General features: G+C 42.2%; 1 protein-coding gene across 1 annotated transcript in view; it reads left to right on the top strand.

Moving 5' to 3' along the window:
• Positions 1-24,295, top strand: part of CSRNP3 (cysteine and serine rich nuclear protein 3) — a 104,906-nt gene that overhangs the window by 33,190 nt on the left and 47,421 nt on the right. The window contains exon 2 of the mRNA XM_030209485.1: positions 9,266-9,436. Within this exon, the coding sequence (XP_030065345.1) occupies positions 9,266-9,436 (171 nt within the window). The remainder of the gene's footprint in view (positions 1-9,265; positions 9,437-24,295) is intronic.

Below are 24,295 nucleotides of genomic sequence, written 5' to 3'. Positions count from 1 at the left end.
TTTTCATTATAAAACTGTCCCATAATGTACTTTTTGACAGAAAGGGTGGCGGATGCATGGAATAGCCTCCCAGCAGAGGTGGTGGAGACAAGAAAGCATGGGACAAACAGAGAAGAGGGAATTGTAGAGCTTACGAATTGGTATAGATGGACATAGGTGCCACCAATATCCCTGTGCCTAGGGAAAGGACATTTTTATAAGTTGAGCACCCTCAGTAAATTTGAAAGGTTGGCTCCGTGGATGGGCAGACTTGATCGGCCACATTCCGCCCAATATTTAAAATAAAATGGCCACTAAAATGGCACTTACAGTGGTGGAAATAAGTATTTGATCCCTTGCTGATTTTGTAAGTTTGCCCACTGACAAAGACATGAGCAGCCCATAATTGAAGGGTAGGTTATTGGTAACAGTGAGAGATAGCACATCACAAATTAAATCCGGAAAATCACATTGTGGAAAGTATATGAATTTATTTGCATTCTGCAGAGGGAAATAAGTATTTGATCCCCCACCAACCAGTAAGAGATCTGGCCCCTACAGACCAGGTAGATGCTCCAAATCAACTCGTTACCTGCATGACAGACAGCTGTCGGCAATGGTCACCTGTATGAAAGACACCTGTCCACAGACTCAGTGAATCAGTCAGACTCTAACCTCTACAAAATGGCCAAGAGCAAGGAGCTGTCTAAGGATGTCAGGGACAAGATCATACACCTGCACAAGGCTGGAATGGGCTACAAAACCATCAGTAAGACGCTGGGCGAGAAGGAGACAACTGTTGGTGCCATAGTAAGAAAATGGAAGAAGTACAAAATGACTGTCAATCGACAAAGATCTGGGGCTCCACGCAAAATCTCACCTCGTGGGGTATCCTTGATCATGAGGAAGGTTAGAAATCAGCCTACAACTACAAGGGGGGAACTTGTCAATGATCTCAAGGCAGCTGGGACCACTGTCACCACGAAAACCATTGGTAACACATTACGACATAACGGATTGCAATCCTGCAGTGCCCGCAAGGTCCCCCTGCTCCGGAAGGCACATGTGACGGCCCGTCTGAAGTTTGCCAGTGAACACCTGGATGATGCTGAGAGTGATTGGGAGAAGGTGCTGTGGTCAGATGAGACAAAAATTGAGCTCTTTGGCATGAACTCAACTCGCCGTGTTTGGAGGAAGAGAAATGCTGCTTATGACCCAAAGAACACCGTCCCCACTGTCAAGCATGGAGGTGGAAATGTTATGTTTTGGGGGTGTTTCTCTGCTAAGGGCACAGGACTACTTCACCGCATCAATGGGAGAATGGATGGGGCCATGTACCGTACAATTCTGAGTGACAACCTCCTTCCCTCCGCCAGGGCCTTAAAAATGGGTCGTGGCTGGGTCTTCCAGCACGACAATGACCCAAAACATACAGCCAAGGCAACAAAGGAGTGGCTCAGGAAGAAGCACATTAGGGTCATGGAGTGGCCTAGCCAGTCACCAGACCTTAATCCCATTGAAAACTTATGGAGGGAGCTGAAGCTGCGAGTTGCCAAGCGACAGCCCAGAACTCTTAATGATTTAGAGATGATCTGCAAAGAGGAGTGGACCAAAATTCCTCCTGACATGTGTGCAAACCTCATCATCAACTACAGAAGACGTCTGACCGCTGTGCTTGCCAACAAGGGTTTTGCCACCAAGTATTAGTTCTTGTTTGCCAGAGGGATTAAATACTTATTTCCCTCTGCAGAATGCAAATAAATTCATATACTTTCCACAATGTGATTTTCCGGATTTAATTTGTGATGTGCTATCTCTCACTGTTACTAATAACCTACCCTTCAATTATGGGCTGCTCATGTCTTTGTCAGTGGGCAAACTTACAAAATCAGCAAGGGATCAAATACTTATTTCCACCACTGTAGGTGGGTATCCAGCAATATTCAATGCCGAATAGCTGGCTATCAGGCACTGAATTTCACTGGGTAGCAGCTTAAAGATAGCCGATTATATCGCACGATATAACCAGCTATTCCCCAATTTTTAAAAGCAGACTGGCCAAGTTTGGCGGCCATATTTGGCCACCGCATTAGGTAGAATAACTTTGGCCAGTCTGACTTTAACCGGCCAGCGCTGAATATCAGCTTGGCAGGTGAAAGTCGGACCAGCCAAAGTTAAACTGGATATTCAATGCCACTGACCGGAAATAGCCTGGCACTGAATAGCTGGATTTAGTGGGGACCGCAGGAGACAGCCCAGCTATCTCCCCTGGTCTGAATTTCAGGTGTATTGTCTTTATCTGCTGTCATTTTCTATTTATATGTACATTGAAGTATTGCATGGATTTATTTGGGCACCAAGTTTAGGCATTCCTGGAGTCACAGTTTGGGCAGAGCAGGAATGGAGTTGTGATGTCCCCATATTTTATAAAATACATGAGTATGCTTGTATGCACACGCCAACTTTGGAATAGGTTTAAATATATATGCTGACATTTGTATGCTTTTGGGATGGGATCTGGGTCCCTATTTTATACAAGCACAAGGCACCTATGTTGTCTTTATAAAACAAACTTCAAATGCAGACTTCTGTGCTTCTCCCATGGGTACTTGTTATAACATCAGTTTCATACATTCCAAAAAGATTACACAGACATTTTTTTTTTATTTAAGTGTTTATGTACCACCTAGACCTAAGCATTTGACAATTCTTTACAGATACTAGCACTTTCCCAAATGTGCTCATATTCTAAGTAATATATTAAACCTGGGGCAATGGAGGGCTAAGTGACTTTCCCAGGGTCACTGCAGTGGGAATTGAACCCAGTTCCCCAGGATCCCAACCCACTGCTGACCATTAGGCAGCAGTGGGAATTGAACCTAGTTTCCCAGATCTGCAGCCTGCTGCACAGACCATTAGGTCACTCCTCCACTCATAGGCTGCGAGATGTTAGGAAACAACCGTCATAGCTTTGATAGATGTTTTGATTATTTCAAAATTAGTGTGAGAGTATGGCTGTGGATTAAGTATGCTTATTTACTCAGGATAGTCAAGAACACAAAAGAAAGACCAAAAAAAACCCCTGACTTGGAGAAGAAACATTCTGTAAGCAGTCAAGCTGCTCTGACTGGCAGCTGAAATAAATCATAGCATGTAGATCACAAGTATACTTGATCATTTTTATATGCCCTAAGCTACTGTGTTATTTTTTATTTATTTTATGCATTTTTCTTTCTTGTCATTTGTTACACCACCCTTCTTACTCTGTTACCATGTTATTAAATAGTAATGTCAAAAGCTTTATCGTCTTATATAATGTCTGAGTATTTTTTGTTATCTGAAATAAGTATATTATTATTATTGTTATTGTATATCAGCATGAAAATGACTGTATAATTAAAGGAAAACAATGTTCTTAACCTATGGTTGGTTTATTTTTGCTTGGTTTGTTGTAAGTCAGAAGGGTTACAATTCGGCTTCAAATAAATCCTGTTTTTCTGCATGTTTTCTGTGGACTGCTTGGCAGATAAAGATGATTAGCTGCAGATGGTCAATTTAGGGGCTTCCCATAGACACAGAGATATTCACCATTTTAGTTCATGTGCTTAACAGGAAGAAACCCATTAGCAGAGGAGAATGCTCTAGAACAGGAGGTTACAGCTCCAGGAGTGATAGGCTCATTAGCTGTATTTAAAAAACGGTTTCTCAGAGAATGAGTTGTGGTCTGGTGTGTCCATGCAGAAACAATAATGGAATTGAAAAAAAATGTGAGATAGGCAAAAAAGAAAGGGGTTAATCACAATTTCAAGAATAAGGAATAATTAAATAAGACAAGGATTATCAATAATAAAGCTGTTTGTTTCAAAGACGAAAGGGCATAGTTATCAATGTGGGCTACTGTTAAGACATGTTATCTTAGCACAGGTCCCATTTTATGCAATAAAGATGGACTTAGGAGGAAATTCATCAAGCGGCATTAGGGCCTTAACCTACATTAACCACCAGATTCTATAAATCGCACCTAACGTTCTGCGCCAAATTCCAAGCGTATTCTGTAACAGCGCATGTAACTTAATTGGCTTAACAAGCTAATCAGCATTTTAAACATCACTTAAGCAATAATGAGCACTAATTGTCAATAATTAGAACCTAAACACATAACTCGCTAAGCGTATTCTGTAACGCACAGCACCTCAATTCTAATGCATGGAGCCAAAAAGGGGCATGGTTACAGGCAGGGAAATGGGCATTCCAAAATTTACACGCACCGCCTCCTGCGCCTAAATCTATGCACTGGTATTTATGTCACGTTTCCCTTGGTGTAAATGGAATGCGCATAGTTCTAGGCACTGGGATATATACCACGTCTAAATCTAGGCACTGCTTATAGAATACGCTTATGCGGAAATTCATTCTTCAGGTGCCATATATATAGACTCTATCCCTAAATGCTAAGAAACCCATTTTATACCTATTGACTTCATAGCATTTAGTGCACATTAAGGCCCCATGCACACGTGAAGGCCCTATCGCTGCTTGATGAATCTCCCGCTTCGTTTCCAACAATTGGGGTTAACAGTAAAATAACATCATACTTGAACGTGTGGCTCTGTTCTTCTCAATCATAAGAAGCAGTCATTGAAGTTATGGTTTGAAATAGTGTAATTACATTGCTATTGCTATTCTAGAATTGTTTGCAAGCTAAGGCTCCAGCTAAAAAGCTATCCTCTATAGACACAGAACTCCAGGGAGATTTGCATCAAGTAAGACCTATGCCTTCTGCAGACAGTTTAGCTGTTTATTGTGATAAGAAAATTTCAGATTTGCAACAACATTTTAATTCACTTTCTCATACATCTGATAGTTTAAAAGACTGATTTGGACATTATACATCAGGCTCATTGGACTTTCACGTATAACTTGCCTATATTGACATCACATTCTAAATTATTTGCTTCAATAAATGTGACTTACTATGATTTAGACCCTTGTCCTTCTCAATGGTTAAAAGTTTCTATGCATGATTTGTTACTACTAGGCTTATTAATGATTAATCAGATTCTAGGTGTGGTACCCTTGAGAAGAAGAAGGCCTAATTAAGACCTATTTTGAAAAATTCTACTCTGGACTATATGACTATGTATAATTATAGAAAGTACAATCTCTTCCCCCACACACGTGAGTATATTAAACATTAATATCAAAACGTATCAAAAAATGCACAAATGGGAGGAAAAAGCCTCAACAGACTCCAAATAAATGCTCTTATAACAGCAATGGAGTTCTTACTGACATCACTGGCTGAAAAAACCTCCCAAAGCACCAAAATGTTTAACTGAATATTTTTCAAAATTGCAAACACACTTAACTTAAATGTAGTATGATGCTTTCTACTGCTGTTCCATGGCCAATGGTGGCCAGTGTTTCCACTTGCTGCATCAGGGTCCATGGAGCAAATACTTCAAAAAAGAAAAAAGGAATTAGAGCACAGTAAGTTACCTCAAAAATATAAAAACAAATACCCAAATACAGGAACTCCAAACCCATGGCGGTTGTTTAACAGTTTATTCACAGTCTCGTGTTTAGCTACAATTAAAGCACAAATGGATTTTCCAGTTAAGGACATTAGAACCACAGGAGTTGAATTCTAAGATCGAGTGGTGTCATTTTCATTAAATTGCAATGCAAAAGCATAGTATTTGAATGATTGTGATGTGATTGGTAGAGTTTTTTCTCAGCGTCTGATGTCACCTTATAACTATGGGAGCCATTTTGAGACTGTGAATAATCTGTGGAAGAACAGCCACTGGTTTGAAGTTCCTGTATGTTGGTATTTGTTTAAGAATGTTTATTTGGAGTCTGAAGGCTTTTTCCTTCCATTTGTGAATTTTTTTGATATTAATATTTAATATACTCACATGTGTAAGGGAAGAGATTGTATGTTTTTTATATGGACAAATATTGTTTCTCCTAAAAAAAATTCCTATTTGGTCTATAGTGTATAATTATAGACCTGTTTCTAATCTGTTCTTTCTGAATAAGCTTATGTAAAAGGAAGTAGTAGATCAATTAACCTCATTCATTGAGTGAAGCAATGTTTTACATCCTGGACAATTGGGTTTTCTTGCTGGCTATAGTACAGAAACAGCATTGGGGGCTTTTATGAATGAGGGTTACTGTACATTCGAGGCAGGAAAAATTGGTTTGGCTGTATCATTGGATTTAAGCTCTGCATTTGATTTGGTTGATCATTGTTTATTATTAGAGAGGCTGAGATCATTGGAACTTGGAGGTACAGCATTGGAGTGGTTTTCATTGTTCTTATCTAAACGGACTTTTGAAGTTATGATAGGATCTAATAAATCAGCATCATATGAGCCTAGGTCAGAGGTTCCACAGGGATCAGATTTATCCCTGATTTTGTTTAATATTAGTCCTCTTCTTATGCTAATTCAGGAGTTTTGTATTGGTTTTTGTGTATATGCGGATGATATTTTGTTATTTAAGGTCTGTCCACATGGTTTAGATTTTACGAATTACAAAATTGTCTTTCAATTGTTAGTAATTGGTTACAGGCATATAAGCTTGTTTGAAACACTTCAAAGACAACTGCTTGTTGATTAACTGGTCATTTAGAATCTCCATCTGTAGTTCCAACTCTTTTTGAGGCTCCAGTCAATTAAATATCTGGTAGTTATTGTAGATTCTCATCTTACATTTTATGAACAAGTTAGTAGTGTGATGTTTGAAAGGGTTTTTTTTCTATTCGTCTTAAGACTCTTAGATCATTGCTTAATTAGTCATCATTACATGCATTGATACATGCCTTTGTTATTTCTAAATTGGATTATGCCATGTAGTTTATGTGGGATTATCAGCATCTAACCTTAAGCGGTTATGGACTCTTCAAAATGCAGCCATATGCTTGCTTGGTAAGGCAAGTAAATTTGATAGAGTGACTCCTCTATATTTGCAATACCATTGCTTACCAGTTCAATATAGATCCCAATTTAAGTTGTTGACTCTTGCTCACAAAGCATGGTAAACCAAGATTCCATCATATCTAGCATAGTACCTTAGGTTCCAGGAAGGGCACTTAGATCAACTATGGCACATAAATTTGTGATGCCACCTCGTTCTAAAGCATGATGGGAGTCTACTAGAGAAAAGGCATTTTTCTAATTAGTTTCTCCCTGTGGAATCAATTTCCTATTGATATAAGAGCAGAAAGTTCCCCTAAAAACTTCAAAAAATTAATAAAGACATATTATTTTATGCAGACTTTTGGGTTAGAAGAATACTATGGGGCTCATTTTCAAAAGAAAAAAAAGACATCCAAAAAGTGTCATAAAGCACCATTTGGACATGTTTCTTCTCAAAACGTCCAAATTGGTATTTTTGAAACCTATTTTGCAGATGTGTATCTATGCAATTCGTCTACAATATGTCCAAATCACAAGGGGGCATGTCAGGGGCATTTTGAAGGCAGGATTGGTTGTGCCTAACACTCGGACGTTTTACAGCCATAATGGAACAAAACAAAACCATACAGGTCTAGACCTGTTTTCAGAATGAATAAGGCACAAAACGGTGCCCTAAATGACCAGATGACCACTAGAGGAAATCAGGGGTGACCCCCCCCCAGTGCCCCCAATGGTCACTGACTCCCCTCCCACCCCCAAAAATGTGAATAAAAGTATTACTTACCTGTCTCTATGAGAGCCTCAGATGTTAAAGTAAGGTCTATTAAAGCAGCATGCAGGTCCCTGGAATAGCGTAGTGGTCAATGCAGTGCACTGTGGGGGAGCCAGGTCCCTATCTCCCTCTACCTGTCACACTTGTGGTGGAAACGGTGACCTCCCTCCAAAGTCACCAAAGCCCTACTGTACCCACATATAGGTGTCCCCTTCACCCATAAGGGCTATTGTAATGGTGTACAGTGGGGGACAGAGTGTTTTGGGTGGGTTTTGGAGGGCTCAGGGGACAAGATAAGGGAGCAATGGTGAGATATGCACCTGGGAGCATTTTCTTGAAGTGAACATTGCTCTGCTGGCATGTCTGGGGGATCAGTCTACTAAAAATGCTGGCTCCTCCTCAGGGGCGTAGCCAGACTTCGGCAGAGAGGCGTGCAGAGCCTGAGGTGAGGGGGTACATTTTAGCTCCCCTCCCTGGTGCTGCTGATCCCCCCACCACTTTTGACCCCCCCAGCACCACCGCCACCACCTTTGACCCTCCTGCCGCCGACCCTTTCGACCCCCCTTCCCACTGCCGCCAACCCTCCCCTGCCGCCAATGGCATCGTTGGGTACCTTTGCTGGTGGGGTTCTCCAACCCCCGCCAGCCGAAGTCCTCTTCAGCGCCAGTCTCCGGTGCAGCCGCGTTGCTGATCTGCAGTGCAAGGATTCTGTTTCTGTGAGTCTGTCTGACATCCTGCACATTCCTAAGTGCAGGACGTCAGACTCACAGAAACAGAATCCTTGCACTGCAGATCAGCAATGCAGCCGCGCTGGAGACCAGCGCTGAAGAGGACTTTGGCAGCAGTGGGAAGGGGGGTCAAAAGGGTCAGCAGCAGGGGGGCAGGGCCAAATCTATGGAGGTCCATGCCCCCGTGGCCCCACGTAGCTACGCCCCTGCTCCTCCTACAACCCAATGGCATGAATCTCTACATTTTGCACTTATTTGGTTTTCTTTTTTCGACAATGGACCAAAAAACAAAACATCCAAAGCATAAAACCTTGTTCAAAACAGTATTTTCAAAAATGACCTTATTTCCTATTTGGATTTTGGATGTAATGTGCAAAATGCCCCTCTATGGTTGTTAGGTTTTAATTGAATAGAATTATTGTGATATTTATTATTTATTTTTGTATCTGGGTATCTCAGTGCTGCAGATTTGTTTCCTAGGAGGTTTTATTTTTAAAGTTTTACTTGATTATTATGTTTGGTCTTGTGTGTATGGCTTTTCTTTATAAATAATTGGAGTTCCTTCTTATTATTTTTATTATTGTTACATTGTAAACTGCTTTGATATGTTCTGTGTTTAGCAGTATAGCAGATTTGAAATAAATCATAAATCATATTGCATTTAAGTATACAGAAAGGTCAGCAAACATGATGATTCTTTTGGATTAACCTAATATATTTGTAAATAGCTTTTAATATTTAGCCCCTTTATTGGGTTTGCAAACTGTCAAGTTATGTACAAATAGCACTATGAAACATTACCTTCGAGACCTTGCTTGTGTGGCCTGGTGTGAAATGCTTCATTGCTTTGTTTCCTGCTATAGGTGCATATGACAGCATTGCAGCTATGAGTGGAATTTTAAAGAGGAAGTTTGAAGAAGTGGATGGTTCTTCACCCTGCTCTTCTGTACAGGAATCAGATGAAGACGTTTCTAGCAGTGAAAGTGCAGACAGCAGTGACAGTGTTAATCCATCTACCTCAAACCACTTTACTCGTAAGTAACCGCCATGTGATCCACAGAAATAAATAATATGGTAAGAGCCCTATATTTAGGGCTAAATTTAAAGGGTACTTACCACATTACCATGCATGTTATTTACTGTGGGTCACATTTCATGTAGTGGGAGCATTTTAATAGGTCTTAAGTGCATTAGCACGCGCTAACACAGTAATGCACTTTACAAAATCTAGCCGTTAACTCACTATGCAGTCACTAATATCTTTAGAATGTTTTGTATTTAGGGTAAAATGCATTTAACAAAAATAGTGGATTTTCATTGAGCTAGCAAAGGTAAGTCATTTGAAAGTAATGTACACCATTGAACATGAGTTAATGCTTTCTTGATTGGGTGAGATAGGTTTAACAGGGCAAGTGAGAAACTGGCTTTAGTCTTTCCTGCAATAGAGATGGCTTAAGGTGGTGAATGATGGAGGTGAGTCAGCCTGCAGGTTATCAGAGTACAGCATCCCACAAGGCTCTGTATTTTCATCTATGCTGTGTACGATTTACATTTTACCTCTGATCTCTCTCTCAAATTCACTAAGGGGTCCTTTTACCAAGCTGCGGTAAAAGGGGTCTGTGCTGGTATCAGTGTGTGTTTTTGACGCATGCTGAGGCCTTCTTTTACTGCAGCGGGTAAAAGGCTGTCTTTTTTTTTTAAAGAAATGGCCGTGCGGCAAGTGAACCATGGTAACTCGTGCCGGAAGTGGTGCATGCTGGGGTAGCAACTACTGTCAGGCTGCTGCAGTAGCCCGGTGGTAGTTCTGGATTAATGAGCGGTAAGTCTGCATTGGGCTTACCGCAGCTTTGTAAGAGACCCCCTAAGGACCCTGTTTACTAAGCCACACTAGCATTTTTAGCACGTGCTAACCATGTAGATACCCATAATATTCCTATGGGCATCTACACGGTTAGTGTGCACTAATTTTTAGCATGCGCTAAAAATGCTAGCGCACCTTAGTAAACAGGGTCCTAAATTTGATAAGTATGTTCTTTGCTGATTACATTCATTTTCAAGTGCCAGAAGCAGGGGCATAGCCAAAGTTCGGCGGGGGGGGGGGGGGGGGGGGGGGGGTCCAGAGCACGAGGTGAGGGGGCAGGACATCAGACTCAAACAAAACAAAGCCTTGCTCCGGAAGAAGAGGACCTCGGCTGGCGGGGGTTGGAGTCCCCCGCCAGCAAAGGTAGGTGACGGCGGGGGAGGGTTGGCGATGGGGGGGTTGAGACGGTCGGCGGCAGGAGGGTCCAGGGCCAAATCTACGGGGGCCCAGGCCCCCGTGGCCTCACGTAGCTATGCCAAAAGTTGCGACCAGTGCCATTGAGGAGTGATTAATTGTGTGTTAACTGCTACTAGAAATTAGATGCAGGATAATAAATTAGCAATTAAGGGGCCATTTTAATAAAGTGGGTCAAGCACTTAACGCAGATCTAACACCTGAAAACAGACTACCGTGCGACCGCATTAACAGGTTTTGTAGTAATTTGCCTGTTACCACATGTTAAACCATGCATTACTGAATTTTTCTGTCAGGGGACATGGCGTGGGTGGAGAGAGGGTGTGAAAGGGTTAACCGGCTAACATGTTACATTTATCGCGTGCTAATTGGTTAATACAGAGTTAACGCGGGAGCACTTAGCATATCCTAAATAAGAGGTGGTAAGTGGTCCCATATTAACTCTCAGCAGGTACTGCAAACTAATGGAAACAATAATGCAATAAAGAATCCTGAGAATGCCCCTACTTGATGCAACATTAGTCCTGGGCTTGCCACATGTTAAAATCCTGTTTTAAAGGGAAGGGGAATGGGACTTGATATACTGCCTTTCTGTGGTTTTTGCAACTACATTCAAAGTGGTTTACGTGGAGAGGCATTTTCGAACGGGGACTACCATCTCTAAGGGTGCCCATCTCTGAGGACGTCCTCGGGAAGGGGCGGGGCAACCCGTATTATCAAAACAAGATGGGTGTCCATCTTTCGTTTCGATAATACGGTTGGGGACACCCAAATTTAACATTTAGGTCGACCTTAGAGATGGTCGACCTAAATGTTGAGATCGCCGACCTTAGAGATGGGCGACCTAGGTTTTCGCTGATAATGGAAACAGAGGACGCCCATTTCAAAAATGACCAAATCCAAGGCATGCCAGGACACCAACCGGGCACCCTAGGGGGCACTGCAGTGGACTTCACAAATTGCTCCCAAGTCCATAGCTCCCTTCCCTTGTGTGCTGAACACCCAACCCCCCCCCAAACCCACTCCCCATAACTGTACACCACTGCCATAACCCTTATGGGAGCAGGGGGGCACCTACATGTGGGTACAGTGGGTTTGGGGGGGGGTTTAGAGGGCTCAACATTTACCACCACAAGTGTAAGAGCTAGGGGGGGATGGGCCTGGGTCTGCCTGCCTGAAGTGCTTTGCACCCACTAAAACTGCTCCAGGGACCTGTATACTGCTGTCATGGAGCAGGGTATGACATTTGAGGCTGGCATAGAGGCTGGAAAAAAATGTTTTTTTAATTTTTTGGGGGGTGGGAGAGGGTTGGTGACCACTGGGGGAGTAAGGGGAGGTGATCCTCGATTCCCTCCGGTAGTCATCTTGTCAGTTCGGGCACCTTTTTGAGACTTGGTCGTGAAAAAAAAGGGACCAAATAAAGTCGGCCAAATGCTCGTCAGGGACGCCCTTCTTTTTTCCATTATCGGCCGAGGACGCCCATCTGTTAAGCACACCCCCATCCCGCCTTCGGTACACTGCCAACACGCCCCCGTGAACTTTGGTCGTCCCCGCCACGGAAAGCAGTTGAGGATGCCCAAAATCGGCTTTCGATTATGCCGATTTGGACGACCCTGAGAGAAGGACGCCCATCTCCCGTTTTGCTTCGGAAGATGGGCGCCCTTCTCTTTCGAAAATTCACCTGATAGTATATGGGGGTTAAGTGACTTGCCCAGAGTCACAAGGAGCTGCAATAGGAATCAAACCCAATTCCCAAGGATCAAAGTCTGCTGCACTAACCACTAGGCTACTCTAATATTTAATGCTAGCAAAAGGGCCCCTAATTTAAAGAAAACTGAGGTTGTGGGTAAGGCATTCCTTACCTCCATGTACCTCCTAAAAATCCAATAGATAAAGCTGATGCCTCATGCCTTTTTTGCAAAATTTGATAGTATTAGTAGATGAATGTTTGTTAATGAAAATGCAATTGGGAAGTATATTTTGATCTGCATTTTTAAATTTGAATCTGGTGATATGAATTTGGCAGTTATTGTCGGCTGCAGACTCACATTATCCTTCAATTGATGGTGCTAACTACCTTAGACTATTGCAATGGGATTTATTTGGGTTTGCCATCTGTGTATTTGTGTTCATTACAACTCATTTGAAATGTGGTAGCCTGTCTGATAACAGGCTGCTGTAGGCAGGAATTTATCAGTCTCTCTCTGATTATACCCTATTGGTTGCCCATTAAACATTGTACCAAATTTAAAATCTGTTGGCTGTCCAAATGGCAGCTGAATTTCGCTACTGTCCAGCTAATGCCTGCAAATCACCACTCTGTTCTAATGTTCAGTGGCACCCATTATCCAGATACTACTGCTGAATAATCAATGTTTTTGCATGTTGCAGGCAGCATCAGGGCCTCAGAGAGGAGGGGGGCAGAGGGGACAAGATTTTCTGGGCCCAGGCTCCAAGGAGGGCTCGGCTCCAGCAATCAAAAGAGACTGCTCTACCGTCCACAGGTCCTTCTTCCTGCTGCGTCCTGCCGTTGTGTAAACAGGAACTTACTTCACAGGAAGCAGGATGTAGCCAGCAGAGCACTCTCTCGTTCGCTGCTGCAGGAGGGAGGTGGCGGTGACGGTGGGGGAGCAATGGCAGCAGTGGTGAGGCACCGGCGGGGCCTTGAAGATTGTTTGCCCTGGGCCCAGCTTTGTCTCTCAGCGGCCCTGGCCAGTGTTATAAATATAACACTGCCTGCCACAGGCTCATTATTAGGGGGCATGGCTCTATAAGTCAGCTTTTAGTCTGAGTGGCCCACAGACTTGGAATCACATTTTCAAAAGGAAGCTTTCAGCGAAGCTCACTTTTGAAAATCCAACTAATAGGGACCATAAAGTTTACAAGCACAAACTTCTTGCTAGGAAAGAAACATGGGGGTCCTTTTACTAAGCCATGTAAGTGTCTACGTGCGCCCAATGTGTGCCAAAATGGAGTTACCGCCCGGCTACTGCGTGGCTCTTGCAGTAATTTCAATCAGTGCTGATAATTGCCAATAAGCAATTATTGACACTAATTGGCATTAGTTAGAATTTACGCAGACAATTGTCTAGGCATATTCTGTAACGAGATGCATGTAAATTCTAAGCAGCATAGTTGAAAAGGAGGTCTGGCCATGAGCGTGGAATAGGTGGGTTGTAGGTGTTACAGAAATCTATGTGTGTTGTTATAGAATATACCCAGTCTGCACCTAATTTAGTTGTTGAGATTTACACCAAGTTTTACTTGGTGTAACTGCCTACGACTAAATTTAGTCGTGCAGATGAGCGCTTGGCATATTCTATAATCTGCGTGGAAATTTAGGTTTATTCTATAAAGTATGCCTAGATTTAGGCGTACTTTATAGAAAATGCCTAGACGTATTTTTTTTCACATGGATTTTCCAGGCACCATTTATAGAATCTAGTCCTATCTGGATAGTGGCCAGCACTGAATTTCTAGATAAGGCAGTCAGTACTGGAGCTTATCTGGATAGTGGCAAATATTCAGTTCGCTATTTAGATAACTTATCCAGATAACTTAGGAGAGCCTTCTATATCAGACTGAATATTGCCACTATCCGAATAAGTCCCAGGACCACCCTGTCTCTGCCCATGCCCCACCATGGCACTATCCACATGAAGGGCAATTTTATAACTGGCATCCATTGACATTCCCCCTGCATGTTTAAATATACACTTACTCATGAAGAAGCTAGCATGGAGCTTGAGCGCTATTCTGTAAAGGCATGCGAAAGTGGCATAGGGCTAGATTCTATATATGGCACCTGAAAAATCCACGTAAAAAATATACCCAGGCATATTCTATAAATATGCCTAAATTTACATGTACTTTATAGAATAAGCCTAAATTTCTATGCAGATTATAAAATACACCGAATGCCCATCCGTGCAACTAAATTTAGTCATGGAGAGTTATCCAAGTAAAACTTGGTGTAAATGCTGACACCTAAATTAGGCATGGACTGGGTGTATACTATAACAACGTGTACAAATTTGACCCACCCCTTCCACACCCATGACTATGCCACCTTTTCAGCTATGCAACTTAGAATTTACGCATATCACGTTGCAGAATACGCTTAGACAGTTGTGTGGGTAAATTTTAATTAATACCAATTAGTGTCAGCTGATTGGCTTGTTAACTAATTATGTTGCACATGCAAATCCAGAATATGACCGGATTTGCGCATGTAACTTAAGTCACGCTACATAGAATCCAGTGGATAGTGTGTGAATGCAAGGGGGTTATATATTGGATGGAGCATAAATGGAACATGGGCGGAGCTTCCACTTTCACATGTAACTTACAGAATACAGTCAGTTACACATGTCACTGCCACATTTATGTGACCATGGTTACACCAGGTCTATGGCTGGTATTACTGCAGCTGTGTAAATATTAGACATGCCAGTACCGGGTTAGGTTTGTATTCTTTACTTTAAAAGCTCTTTTCTTTATGGGACTCTGACTCTAATTGATGTACTGCTCACAGAAATATACAGCTTTTTAAGATAAGTACTGTAAATACAATTTTGCTGAATCAGTCTTCTTTGTCACCCTATTACACAAGTTCTTTGAGTGGTTATTACCTTTTTTTTCTTAAGAAATTGTGCAGTGATTTTTTTTTCACTTCTGGTGTTGGTGATGGTGTTTTATGACTCGTAACCATGCCCCCATCCCGCCTTCCGTACCCTGCTGAAACGCCCCCTTTAACTTTGGCCGGCCCTGCGATGGAAAGCAATTGAAGCCGGCCAAAATTGGCTTTCAATTATACCGATTTGTGTCGGAAGATGGCTGGCTTTCTCCTTCGAAAATAAGCAGGATAATTATTCTTTAAAAAACATTGCTGACACAGAACAAACAGACAGATGAACAAATGTTTACAGAAATTAGGAAAGCTGGCAAACTGGACAACATTATAATGGTGATTTCAATTACCCCAATATTGACTAGATAAATGTTACATCAGGAAATGCTAGGGTGGTAAAATTCTTAGATGTAATAAATGGCTGCTTCTTGAAGCACTGGTCCAAGAACTGACAAGAAGGTTCAAATCTAGTCCTTAGTGGAATGCAGGGCATGGTACAAGAGGTAACGGCGTTTGATCCACTGGGAAACAGTGATCATAACGTTCAAATTTGAGCTGATATCTGGAGTGAAGTCACTAAAAAATTCTACTGTAGCAGAATTCCATTTTCAAAAGGATGACTATGACAAAATGAGGAAAATTGTTAAAAAGAAGCTGAAAGGGTCGGTTGCAAAGGTTAGGACTTTAAATCAGGCATGGACATTGTTGAAAAATACAATGGAAGCCCAGACCAGATGTATTCCACATATTAACAAAGGTGGAAAGAAAAGCAAACAACAGCCAGTGAAAGAGCCAAAAGAGCATCCTTCAAAGAATGGAAAAAGGATCTGAATGAAGAAAATAAGAAGCAACATAAGCAGTGTCAAGCTAGATGCAAAGCACTGATACAGAAGGCTAAAAGAGAATATGAAGAAAAACTTGCCGCAGAAACAAAAACTCATAGTCACACCTTTTTCAGGCACATCAGAATCAGAAAGCCTGTGATGGAATCCGTGGGACCATTAAATCATGAAGGAGCAAAAGGGGCACTCAGGGAGGACCATAGCGGAGAGATTGAATGAATTCTTTGCTTTGGTCTTTATGGAAGAAGATGTAAGGGCTTACCTGTACTAGAAATGGCTTTCAAAATGACAATGTGGAGGAACTGAAAGAAATCTCAGTGAACCTGGAAAATGTAGAGTACTGAACAAACTCAAACATGAAATTGCAGATCTGTTGTTAATGAAATCATCTGTACTATGTGAAAATTGGAGGGTGGCCAATATAATACCGATTTTTTAAAAAGTGTTCCAGGGGTGATCTAGGAAATTACAGACTGGTAAGCCTGACTTCAGTGCCGGGGAAAATAGTGGAAGCTATTATAAAGAATAAAGTTACGGAACAGGTAGACAAACATGGTTTAATGGGACAGAGACAGCATGGGTTCAGCCAAGGGAAGTCTTGCCTCACCAATTTACTTCATTTCTTTAAAGGCGTAAATAAACATGTGGATAAAGGGTGCTGGTTATGTAGTGTATCTAGATTTTCAGAAAACTTATGACAAAGTTCCTCATGAGAGTCTCCTGAGAAAATTTTACAGTCATGGGATAGGAGGCAAGAAAGTACCTTCTTGTCACTGTGTTCACCAGGGATGGACTGACCATTGCGACAATAAGGCAGTGCCCGAGGCCCCATAACAGTAGGGGGGCCCACTTTCCTCTAGCTTCCATCTAGTTGGTAATCATTTTTGATAGGTGATTAGGGCCCCATGACCCTTAGTGCCCAAGGGCCCAGATCACTCTCAGTCCGCCCCTGCTGTACACTCTTATGCACATAGACCATGGATTAATTTTATAAAAGTCATTATCCAGGGTTTACACACGCTGGATAACATGGACTTAATGCAAGAGCAGTTAGTGCCTCCTAAATAGAAGGTGTTAAATGCTCCCATGTGCTAATGGCAAAAAATAATATTTAAAAAGCCCTAAATACTATTGCAGAAAATCAGGGCTTAATGTATAGGAAAGTCCCATGTTAAAATGTTTTTAAGTCCAGAATGTCTTTGTTTTAGTAAAAGGTAGGATTATTTTTCCCTACAAACTTCATTTTCCACTTCTCTACGTTAAATTTCATGTCATTTAGATGCCCATTCCTCAGTCTTACAAGGTCCCTTCTGCAATTTCTTACAGTCTGTGTTTCAAATATTTTGGAATTTGTGTGTTATCTGTAAATTTGAGTGACCCCCCTTTTCTAGACCATTAATTAATGTAAATAACACTAGTAGCAGTACAGGTCCCTGGGGCATGCCACTATTCACCTCTCTCTATTGGGAACATTGATCATCATGAATAGAGAAAAAAAATGAAACTGGAACTCTATAAAAACTAAGCAATAGAAGAATGATGAGCTGTGCCCCAACTCCTCCAACACTACATCCTTTTGCCTCTGGACAGACAGTCACACAGTTGCTTACCAGGGCCGCCAAGAGGGGGGGCGGAGGGGGCAAAATTCCCTGGGCCCGGGCCTCCAAGGGGGGCCAGGCGCCGGGGTCTTTCTCTCCTGACGGGACCCGGGTGATCATGCCCCAACAGGAGCAAAAGAGAGAAAACTCTGGCGCCAGGCCCCCCTTGGAGGCTGGGGAGGACTGGGAGGGTGAGTAGTAGTAATGTACTCACTCTGCTGCTCCCCAGTATCTCTCCACACTCGTCCTTCCCTACACCCCTTCCCGTGCACTCCGTTCCCTGGATAAATCCTTCTTATCTGTTCCCTTCTCCGCTACTGCCAACTCCAGACTTCGCTCCTTCTGTCTTGCTGCGCCCTATGCCTGGAACAGACTTCCTGAACCCCTACGTCTTGCCCCATCCTTGACCATCTTTAAATCTAGATTGAAAGCCCACCTCTTTAACATTGCATTTGACTCGTAACCACTTGTATCCACTCGCCTCCACCTACCCTCCTCTCCTCTTTTCTCTTCACATTAATTGATTTGTTTGCTTTATTTTTTGTCTACTAGATTGTAAGCTCTTTGAGCAGGGACTGTCTTTTTTCTATGTTTGTGCAGCACTGTGTACGCTTTGTAGCGCTATAGAAATGCTAAATAGTAGTAGTAGTAGTAGGAACAGACACAGCAGGTTGCTTTTCTTCACAGTCTGCCACAGTGCCTCCCCCTGCAGATGCTTTTCCCCTCAGGCCGTGCATGCATGACCTGAGAGAAAAAGCAGCCTCAGGGGAAGGCCACGCGGCAGAAGAAAGAAGAGCAGCGCTGGATGATGTATTCTTATGCTGGTGGGGCCTTGGGATCCCCGCCAGCCAAGGTACCAAATAGGGCAGGCAGGCGGCAGCAGCTATCGGGGAGGATGGGGCAGTGGATCCTGGGGGGGGGGGGGGGCGGCAGTGGTGGTGTTGATCCTAGGGGGGGGGCGGTGGCGGCGAAGATCCTTGGGGGGGGGGGGGGCGGCCTTGCCCCGGGCCCGGCTTATTCTCTCAGTGGTCCTGTTGCTTACTTCTGCTACTGACACTGCCCCTGGTCAATCTTTTTTTTTTTTTTGTTACATTTGTACCCCGCGCTTTCCCACTCATGGCAGGCTCAATGCGGCTTACATGGGGCAATGGAGGGTTAAGTGACTTGCCCAGAGTCACAAGGAGCTGCCTGTGCCGGGAATCGAACTCAGTTGTAAATTTCCAACACAATACACAGGAATTGGCAGCAGATGTAAAAAGAAAAAGACCCCCCATTCAAGTCCTAGTCCTTGTAAATTGTTTTTTCAGTATTGAAGAAGAGCTTGTGTCATTTTTGAGGATGAGTTGTCAAATAGCAAGAAAATAAGTTTCAGACTTGCAGATGCCAAGATCAATAATACCTACCAGAAGTATGTATTTGGTGACATATAATAATACTGCATTCTGTATTTCAGCAATGGTGATACAAAGCTATTTTGAGCAACTCAGCTCTTTTCTTGAACATATCCTTACACACTTTTGGAAAAAGGCCAAACATCTAGCTATTCAAACAAGAAAAATAAAATGTTTTAAGAAAGAAACACTTTAGTGACACATTGTGCATGATGAATGATATATCATATATGATTTTTGTTTACGAGAAACTCTGCAAAACTTTTATGGATGAGCCACCGGGTTTGCATTTGACCCATTTTCTTCCTCTAAATGTCACATATATTCTTAATTTGCCCCATTCTATAAATGACTAGTTTTGGAGGGGAAAAAGCCAAGTTATTCATGTCAGAAAGCTTATATTCTACTGGTTTGTTAATTACCCAGCATTTTATTTATTGAGGTTTCTGGAGAGGGTCTTTCTAGTCCATACAAGAGAGAACGCTTGAGTGATAACAAAGCAGGTTTTGTGCACATTGCCCTGGAACAATTCTTCCTTTTCAGCTTGCTGGTCTTGGGCTTGAGATTCCTGCTTTGACCTCGACACATTCAGTAGTTTTTACTTTGCTCTCAGCCAATCACCCATGTGAAACAAGAGGATTAAAACGGATGAGCACTTTATTACTTCCAGATGTTCAGAGACTTCCACATTCTGCTTGTAGAATTTTTAAGCATGGGATGTAGACAAGTAGAAAAAAAAACCAAGTTATTTCTTTACATTGCCTGAGCCTTTTCTATTGGCCAAGATTGACTCAATGTAATTAGCTGTTGAAACCCTCAATTGAGCACATTGGTGAAACAATTTGCTAAACAAAACTACATCCCATATAGGACCTGTAAACATCTTTAAACTAGATATTGAAAGATGCTTAGAATAATGTTGATATAATGCATTATAATTCTTTATTGTCAAATATAGCTAACATAATTACTTTTAAATCATTTATTTATAATTTTTCATTTTACAAGGGTCACTTGCAAACAGTAATACAGAGATGATTGTACATTAATATAATATTAGAGGAAAACAATCTCAACTAGATAAATGAATTATATACAATCTTTCTCTTTCTTAGACCACAAAATAAATAGGGAGAGTGAAACAAGACAAGGAGATCAATTAAACAACAGTAAACAAAGAAAATGTGGTATTAACCTGATTATCCCCAGTTATTATTTATCTGAATCATTATTCCACATTGATCGTCTGGTTGGCTTCTTCAAACCCAAGACGGTGTATAGTCAATTAATTTTGTTGGAAACATACTTATTGTCCAATATTAGTAGAAATAATACACCTGATTTCATTTTTTCTCTTTTAAAACCAGAAATTATTTAACAATACAAACACTTGAATCTCTAATCCAATTCCCACTGATTAAGGTAATCCCAGTTTCACAGGCTTCACTCCTTTTGAATTAATATACTAAGAGGAATCATTTCAGAGGAAAAAACTTTAGGAGTCATACCCGGAACTCTAGGAAAACAACAATCTTGATATTAATCGTCTGTAATAATATTCATTTTGTTCAAATTTTTCTGGTCTATTATCATTTTCAAAATCTTAACCGTTTCCTACTCCTGTAGAACTTCATTTGCTGTATCAATTTTTCATTCTCAAAGGATTTGATTCGATTATCCATGTGGCTCACTAATAAGATTATATCTGAAGCAAAATTATTTACTACCACCATTAGGTCCTGGAGCGCCTTCCAGATGATATTCAATGTAACCTCCACGGGAGCCAAAAACTCCAAGCTGATAGCTCTTACGGGTTTAGGAGTGGCATCGCAGACACGGGTTCAGCTGTAAACGACTTCCGTTTCAGCATACACTCCTAACTCACTCCTCCACTCCTTTGGACATGGTGGTTAAATGACTCAGGAGCGATTAAGTTGTTTCCAGGTCCAAGAGCATCGACGCTCCTTCGCTGGTGCTAATCAAAGGACTCATCAACCCAGTCATCTGTGGGCAGCTCGTCGCGCAGCGGTCCCACACTTTCTGCACAGGGGACAAAACGCTGGTCATCGGCAGCTGACCCCCCATTGTTCCCTTCCTCTCAGTTAAGGTAACTGCAAATGCAGAGAGGAAATTCCAAGTAAACAAAGACAGAATTTCAGAGGACAGCTGGGCCATTGAGCGCATGAGCTTCAGGTCACCATCTTTCCACTCTCCCTAGTTTGGGACACTCTTTGTCTGGTTTCTCCTCAGAGGCCTGTCTGATATGGGTAACCCTTCCACATAGCCCTCTGAGTCATTGAAACACAGAAGCCCCTCCACCACTACAAGGTGGTGTCCCTTCGGAGGGGTAACATAATTACTTTTAAACAAAATTCTGTTTATTACTCGGAGGCCAACAAAGCTGGCAAACTGCTTGCGTCTTATCTTAAAGGCAAGAGAACTAAGGAGCGTATATCTGTTATCCGGTCATCTGTGGGTTCCTCCTTGACCTCCTCTTCTCAAATCCTTGAGGCTTTTGAATCCTTTCACTCGTCGCTTTACTCTTCAGAAGTCGCAGCTAATGACTTTGAAATTTCCAGTTTTCTGTCATCATTACATTTGCCTCATCTCTCAGAGCAACATATCCACCTACTTAGTCAACCCATCTCTCATGATGAGATCATCTCTGCAATCAAAAATCTTCCTCTAGCCAAAGCACCTGGCCCAGATGGTCTCCCAGCGGAGTTCTACAAGTCCTTCTCTTCTTGCATATCAACTCATTTAAAGACATATTTTCATGCTTTAATCGCATCATCTTCTGTAGGTCATTTTCTAGATGCTAACATTGTTGTACTACCTAAGCCTAATAGAGATTGCACTCTTGTACAAAACTATAGGCCAATCTCACTTTTAAATATGGATTACAAAATTTATGCCAAATTACTGTGCCGTAGAATAGAAAACATTGTTCACTCATTGATACATAGAGATCAGGCTGGTTTCATTAAATCTCGATATGGTGCTGATAGTACTAGACTGCTGTGTCATGTCATCCACTTTGCCCGGTCAAAGGATTATACTATCCTATCTGTTTCTTTAGAAGCTGAAAAAGCCTTTGACCGTGTAGAATGGAAATATTTGTTTAGTGTTCTTGGGCAGTTTGGTTTCCCCGGACCTTTTTCTTCGAATGTTACATTTACTGTACTCATCACCCTCGGCACGAATTGTAATTAATGGAGAATTCTCTAAATCATTTGTTTTGCATAGAGGCACCAGACAGGGTTGCCCCATTTCTCCATTGTTATTTAACCTAGCCCTGGAACCCTTTTTAGTGGCTGTTCGCAATTCTAAAAGTATAACCGGCATTTCTCTGAGTAGTGAGGAGTTTAAATGCTCAGCTTACGCAGATGATATATTGCTGTATCTCACTAACCCACAATCATCTTTGAATGCTCTCATCAGCTTAATTTCCAAATTCTCAAAGATTTCTGGTTATAAGATTAACTGGGACAAAACAGAGTTGATGCCTTTGAATGATGCCTGCATCCCTTTTTCCTCTTAAGTGGACAATCTCCTCTCTTAAGTACCTGAGTGTCTTTTTTGACAGAGACCTCTCAGCTACTATTAAAATTAATGCTGATAAATTACTTACTAAAACTGAGGCCTCCTTAACAGCATGGTCCCCACTTAATCTAACTTGGTGGGGAAGACTGGATACTATTAAAATGATGGTAGTACCTAAGATCACGTATGCTTTGAGTATGATACCTCTTCTGTTCCATTGCTTCTTTTATAGTAAGCTGGAGAAACTTCTCTCTAATTTTCTATGGAACCTTAAAGTTCCCAGAATCTCTCTACACAAATTAAAACTGCCTAAGTCCGAGTCTGGTTCCCTGACCTTCTGCTATATCACAAAGCTTTTATTATGCGTCAAGGCATGGAGTGGATTTCCCCTTTAAATGCTGTCTCCCTGCCCAGATGACTAGTATTTGAGAAATCCACTATTGACCCACTTTTGCATTTTCACTTAATTGGCATGCGTCTCTCTAAAAATATTGCCTCTAATCCGATCATCAGTGCCACTTATAAACTATTGTCATCCCTTGGACCACTACAACGCGCATGCCTATATGGAATAATTCTAAGTTCCAAATTGGTAAAAAGCAAGTTTCTTGGTCCCAGTGGCAGTGCATAGGTATATGGTCCCTTAGTGATTTTATTGACATTAAAACTCAGACGTGGAAATCTTTCATGAATATGAAAACTGAATTTTCACTGTCAGATTCACTGTTTTATCAATGGTTGCAGATTAGCTCTATGCTTAAAAAAAAAGCAACCTGCAATTTCAATATATGCCTCAAACCCCAGAACTTGCTGACATAAATTTGCAGCTGCAGCATTCAGGCCACGTTGCTTCCCGTATATATAAGTACTACTACTACTACTTATCATTTCTATAGCGCTACTAGACGTATGCAGCACTGTACACTTGAACATGAAGAGACAGGCCCTGCTCGACAGAGCTTACAATCTAATAAGTATCTCCTAAGTAAGCTTCCTGTTGAATGCTCAGGTCTTCGTAGGTGTTGGGAGGAAGATATCCAGCAACCTATTTCAGATAAGCTATGAGAGCAGATATGGAGCTCTTTGTTCAAATCAGGGGCGTCGCTGCTATGGGGCCACGGGGGCCAGGGCCCCCATAGTTTGGCCCTGGACCCCCCTACCGTTGACCTCCCGCCCGCTCGCCTGCCCGCTCGCTTGCTGTCGCCTACCTGGGCTGGCAGGGACTCTATCCCCCGCCAGCCAAAGTCTTCTTCCTTCTTTTCAGGTTTCTGAGTCTGACGTCCTGCACGTTGTACGTGCAGGACGTCAGACTCAGAAACCTGAAAGGAAGGAAGAAGATGTCAGCTGGTGGTGGATGGGGTCCCTGCCAGCCCAGGTAGGCGACGGCGAGCGAGCGGGCAGGTGAGCAGGCGTGGGGGTTGAGAGGGTTGGCGGAGAGGGGGGGTTTCGGCAATGATGATGGCGGTGGCGCTGGGTGGGGCTAAAATGTGCCCCCTCACCTCGGCTCTGGCCCCCCTACCGCTGAAGGTCAGATACGCCCCTGGTTCAAATGCTCCAAATCTTCAGCAATTTTGCAATCTCTGTACTTCTCTATGCATAGGTCTTTGTGGATGC

This window comes from Microcaecilia unicolor, chromosome 7 (assembly GCF_901765095.1).
Source record: "Microcaecilia unicolor chromosome 7, aMicUni1.1, whole genome shotgun sequence".
Taxonomy (NCBI): domain Eukaryota; kingdom Metazoa; phylum Chordata; class Amphibia; order Gymnophiona; family Siphonopidae; genus Microcaecilia; species Microcaecilia unicolor.
Note: the sequence above shows the minus strand (reverse complement) of the source record. Positions and strands in the feature narration are given on the sequence as shown.